Consider the following 5,999-nt stretch of genomic DNA (forward strand, 5'->3'; position numbering starts at 1 on the left):
CTTATCCCACCTGTTAATGTGGTTCAACCTCTGAAACTTTGAACGGGCGCCCTCCACACACACACACACACACACAGGGACGCCGGCGCTCGCTGAGAATCAGCCTCCTGGTATAATGCTGCTTCAGGGAAACCTTCAGAACACGCACTCTCTCCACCGTGTAGGCTCGGTGACCATCGCATTCTCAACCGCACTTCTTTTTTCTTTTTTTTTATTCATTGAGACTTCAAAACGTGTCAATTGTTGTCAGTGGGAGAAAGAGAACGGACCTGTACGTATGAATGCACTGCTTCTTCTCTGTTCTAGCCATTTGTAAATAGACTTTCAACAGGAAGGGATTCATTTTGTTGTGTTGTTCCTGCTTTTCTCTCTCTCATAGCCCGAGCTATTCTCTGATTCTATGGTTCCTCTCTCCTTTCCGTTTGACACTACTTCTGCTCTGTCTCAGTGACTCACAGAGGCTATGTGAATCTGTATCATATGAAAATATGTGTAAATGCTGCTGATTTCAGTCAAAGACAAATCTAAGCGACGTTACCCTGTAAAGAACACCTGTCCTCTTGGTTCTACCAGTCCGACTCCCTGAGCGTCTCTGTTTCAGCATCCTATAAAGCTCTTGTGGCAAAGTTGATTCAGTCGAGACTAAACCTCGATGTAACGGCTACATTTTAAAGGTGCATTGTTGCATTTAATCCATCTTTCGGTCTTGACAGAGCCAGAGACACTTTGATTGACAAAAACAGATCATCTGGCATCATATTGTGTTTCAGTTGTATCCTTAAGTAGAGATTGCTTCAAAGAAAATGGGTGAATAAATAACATGTTCTACGAAACAACAGCGGACAGGAGTTCTTGAATGCTTCTTGATGTTTGGCTTTGCACAGAGCGGTTCAACGAGAGGAAATGGAGGGTATGTTTCTAACCCAACACACAGGGTGTCTCTCGTTCATGTGCCAGAATGTATAAAGAAATGACAGGCCGTGTGCTCTGAAGCACTTTTGTGCTGCTTTTACCTGATCCCTTTTCTTGTTGTTTTTGCAAGTAATTGTTTATTTTTTTTAACATTTTTTCCTTGTGTTCTCTTACTGCATAATTAGTATATTTCATCCTGGCCCAAGGTAACTGCAGGGAAATCAGAGGCACCCTTGCTTCCAGGAAAAAACAACAAAAGGGTTTACATGATAAAAGAGGATGACTGGAGAACACAGGAATGATTTTAAGACTTCAGAAAGTACCGGTGTACTTGGAATGTTTCAGTTGTGTGGGAGTAGGTGAGAGGATTTTTGTCAGTATTTGAAATAAACTTTTACATTAATACGATTTCCTTGTTGTTTTTTGTTGATGTTGTATGTTAGTTGGGGGCCTACTACATGCTGAAAGGAGAACTACCTCCCTCTGTCCACCAGGGGGAAGCACAATCGTTTATTTCTCAGCGATGGAGTTCTGGCTTTTTCCATCATTCCTGACGTTACGTGGAACATTTTAGTAGAACCAAAGGTTAAAATGCCTCACAGACTGGATGACAGGAAGTCTGTCGGCCTTCAATTTAAGGAAACGTATCAATAAACCCTCATGTGATATATAAAGGTTATGACTATATCTAAATTACACGTCAGTGCAGCCTACAGCCTTTATTTTTCTTTATCAGTCTAATATCAGTGTCAGAGTTTGAAATGTCATTTATGAAATGTAAACAGATCAAAGGACTTAAGCCACCGGAACTGCTGGATTACACAACTTCACTTAGATAAAGTCTTTCTAAAATGCAATGTCACAGTCTTAAAAAAAAAAAAAATGTTTTTATAGCTTCTAATATTGTAATTATCTTTAAATATATTATTATTATTAGGCCTTATTTATATATTGTATAGAATATATTATACAGGCCTTATTTGGGCATCGTTTCCGGTAATGACTCCTTGGTCTACATATTTTCAATTTTGATGTCATGGAAAAAATTGGACAAAATACAAAAAATACTTTATTTTCTTCATATTTTATTTTAAAACAAACGAAAAGACAAAACCGTTTGGAAAGCCGTTGGGTTTTTTTGGGTGACGTAAAGCGGTGACGCAGACGCGTACTGGCGCACCCACTCACTACTGACACTACTTGAGGCGACTCCACGGAGGCTCACTTCCGCCATGGAGACTCAGTGAACGCAATAGATTAAAAAGGCTGGCTCATTTTTTATTTTGGACACAGGCTAGCAGCGTTTCACTACCGCCCCTAATTTCTTCTTTTTAACGTAAATACAAGCGTAACTTCCAAGATAATCCCAATGAATATAATTCCGACTACGAAACGAGCCGCGTTTAACGTGACTGGAGTCATGAGCTGTTTTATTCATCCTCAAAATGGAGTCGCGGAGGGAGCCATGCGCTACGGCTCAGGAGCGTCAACCCCGCAGATAGCCATGGGCTCGGCGAAAGACTCTCACAGTAACGGTAACGTGGTGGGGTCCTCCAACGACACGCCGAAACGGCCGAAGATGCTCCTGGGTATGGGCTACGCGAAAGCGCTCCGGGAAGACAGCCAGGGCATCGACGACGACTCGCTGCCGTGTACCCCGGATGCAGACGGAGACGAACACGACGTCTCCGGTTATTCTGCGGTTCTGGAGAACGACACGAGGCAACTCATTAGCCGCTTCCTGGGAGAATTTACTGGACTTTCGAAATCACAGTGGAATGAAGGCAGAGAACTAAAAACAATGAAAAGAGTCGTAGAGGACGTTTTGGAGAAACACAGATATGCATTCAACGGTAAGGGAGTAGTGACAAGAAGTGTGTGTGGACGTTAAGTCACTGATGGCTGCTCATAGCCTTTTTAATTATTGTGTTTTTAGCCATTTACTCTACTTTTACAGTTTTATTAAATCCAGCAGTTATGACTAATTACACTGAAAGTAGATTGAGTGGATAGCCTCACATAATGTTGCTTTAAATGTACCAACAAAACAGATTTCTGACCCTCAAACGTTCATTTTTTTTTGTCCTTTTTTTAGGCATGATCAACAAATTGTCATTGGACGACAGAAGTGACGATACCAGTTTTGTCAGATTGGTAGCCAAGAGCCTGTTTGCAGACGGAACCACAAACTGGGGCCGTATTGCCAGCCTGGTGGCCTTCGGGGCCGTGGTGTGTCAGTACCTGAAGGAGAAGGGCCGGGGGAACTGTGTGGAGCTGGTGGGGCAGGAGATCTCCACGTACCTGCTGTCTGACCAGAGGGACTGGCTGGTCAAAAACAATGCCTGGGTGAGTCATGACTAATGGCTGAATGATGTAAAGGGGGACAGTCACTCCTTGCGTAACTGCTCTCATTGTGCAACTGCATGACTAGTGAACATGTTTTGTCACACTCTGATTCCCGTCTAATATGTATATATTTAATCCTTCGTTTCCAGGATGGATTTGTCGAGTTCTTTCGAGTAGCAGACCCGGAGTCCACTGTGAGGAACACGCTCATGGCTGTGGCTGGATTTGCTGGTATTGGGGCGACACTGGCCCTGTTGATCAGGTGAATCTTTGGACACTCAGAGACTTACTTTCACATGGTGGATGCCTTCTTTTGACCACCTTTCCTCCGCTTTGAAATTGGACTTTGATGGACACAAACTGCTGATGAGCAGTTCCTGTCGTCTTGTCTCTGGCTCCCTGCCACCCCCAGCCGAAAAAAAATAAGTTCATACTTTTGGCTGTTAACAGAAAAATGGACGGACTTTTGCCCACAACAGCCAACTTGCAAAACAATTAGGGATTATTTAAATTACAGAGAAATTTATTTTTTCTAATATGTGTAAAAATGTGTATATGCAAATTAAACACCAACAGTAAGGGGCAGTCAGTTGACCTGATTTTTGCTTAATTGTCACCTCCATTATGTTTACCAGTTTGTTCATGATTATATCATAGCTCCCCGGCTGTGATGGTGTTTTGTAAGTAAGCCCAAGGCCAAAGCAGGAAGGGAAAGCTGCATTTGTCCATGTAATGAAGGCCATTTCCATAGAGCCCATTCATTACCCCTGGATCCTTTGTAAGGACACCTCATCCTGTGTGAGGGAAGGGGTGGGGGTGGGGATTTGCATTTGGGTGTAGCTCTACTTCCTTGTTATGAAAATGTTTTGAGACGCAACCACATGCAGGACTCTTTGGCTGAGCAGCAGCAGCCTGGAAAGTGTGAGTCTGTTGGAAGAAAATGAACACGGACTGCGAGTCGGGAAGACACAGATTGTGCTCATCAAGTGCACGAAGCTGACCATAGTTTGGGAGGAAAGCAGTCAATGATTATTAGCACAGATCTGGTTGTAAGCTGACACATCTGTATAGGTTGAGAAAATAAACTTTACATGACTTGACCTTTGAAAACTGTCTTACTGTGAAGACGGGATACATCTACACTCACACCGGGTTTGTTGTGCTGAAATACAGCTCTCACTCTAACGCCTCAGCACATGAGAGCCTTTTGATGTTTATTCACACCACAACCAGAGTCAGAGCGATAGCTGTCGTTTCCTAGAAATTCGATGAGGCGGATGCAGCCTGAGCAGAGTTGCAATGGTGGTGTGTTATCTGCAAAGAGCTGGTGTGCGACAGCTGAATGCACCAGCTAGACTGTGAAACTGGGGTAAAAAACAGTTCACAACATCCTGAAAGTTGCATAACACTGTCTACTTCCTGGGTTGGAAAGCTCTAAATCTCCCTAGAAACTGATGACTTAAGCATATATGTATTTGGTTAGGATATATCATTAAATATATCATCGTTAAACAAATATGTTTGTTTGGGTTTGGTTTAGTGCCCCTGATGCAAAATAACAGCCATTTCCTCTTTGATCCTCTTGCAGCTCTGATGTGGCTGTAGACTATAGTTCCTTTCTGCTCTGGTGTACTGACGCTTGTAACATTTAAATTAGGAATAAATAATGTTTTTGCACTTATTCTCGTCTAAATGTCATCTTGAAACCTGAGTGCAGACGGTCGAACCTGAAGCAGGGGGGATCCTTGGTGATGAAGTGAGGCTGCGCCCTTGTTTGTTCAGATCCTCCCGTTGTGTCGGGTTGCAGGACAAACACGGCGCTCATCGAGGTCTTATGTGGAAGTGGAGTAGAGCCTCTCCATGGTGACGATCCACGGCGGACCTCCCCGTGTCCTCTCCTGCGGCTAATGTTAGCCCGCCGCCGTGGTTACCCCTCTGCACGGTTCATTGTGAAGAACGGGCCGCTCCGCAGTGGGGGAATTGAGGCTGAGGCAATAGCACAGAGCGGGTTGCACCATACACCAGTGGATTGGGGGGTGCAGAAAAACGAAGCAGTGTCTTGGGGCTGAATATGCAAAGCGCACAGTCTTTAAACAGCCCTGATGTTGATATCTTATGAGAGCAGTGTGTGTGCATACATTATCCTCTCCTCTACTTAGAAATATAAAGCCTTAATGTTGCTTAATATCTGGATAGAGAGCATGCCTTTAAAAATGGCATCCAAATTGTTATAAATTTGCAAACCACTTAAACATTTTTAGGCCTCGGTATTCTAGTCATACTGAAAATGAAACTTGTGGTTGGCTGTCAACAGGGCCTTTAACACAGTAGATGTTTAGGTGTTCTCAACTATGGTGAGATGCCAAGTTATCTTTCACAGCACAAAAAAAAAACCCCAACAATGATGAGGAAGTTGTCGGCAACATTGTTCCTTTGAGAAAACTACAGAGCTCCTCTAGAATGTTGGTATTATTTGGCTGTGTTTCAGCGCTGCAGCTGTAGAGGAAGGCTGGTAGAAAGGTGAACACATTCCTGTCATGGGATAGTTTAAGGAGTGGTTTTGAAGCTATTGTTTACACATACCTAACATTTTGAGTACTGTAGGGAGTATTGATTGTATTCATATCACAGCTGCCCAACCCAGAGGATACTAAGTACTAGTCCGCACTAAACCTGCTCTGCTCACATGACCTTTTTAAAGTTTCTGTGCATTAACTTGAATTCCGTTTTTGATTTTTAAA

The 5,999-nt window shown here is 43.3% G+C and overlaps 1 protein-coding gene across 1 annotated transcript; it reads left to right on the plus strand.

The window, feature by feature from the left end:
• Positions 1–2,125: 2,125 nt before the first annotated feature.
• On the plus strand, positions 2,126–4,358 carry mcl1b (MCL1 apoptosis regulator, BCL2 family member b). The gene is made up of 3 exons (XM_076081230.1): positions 2,126–2,765; positions 3,008–3,258; positions 3,408–4,358. Exons 1-3 carry the CDS (start codon positions 2,282–2,284, stop codon positions 3,522–3,524), a joined length of 852 nt encoding a protein of 283 aa, XP_075937345.1. The 5' UTR covers positions 2,126–2,281; the 3' UTR covers positions 3,525–4,358.
• Positions 4,359–5,999: the final 1,641 nt, after the last annotated feature.

Source organism: Anarhichas minor, unplaced genomic scaffold (genome assembly GCF_050575085.1).
Source record: "Anarhichas minor isolate MPS153535 unplaced genomic scaffold, ASM5057508v1 ptg000079l, whole genome shotgun sequence".
In the NCBI taxonomy this organism is placed as follows: domain Eukaryota; kingdom Metazoa; phylum Chordata; class Actinopteri; order Perciformes; family Anarhichadidae; genus Anarhichas; species Anarhichas minor.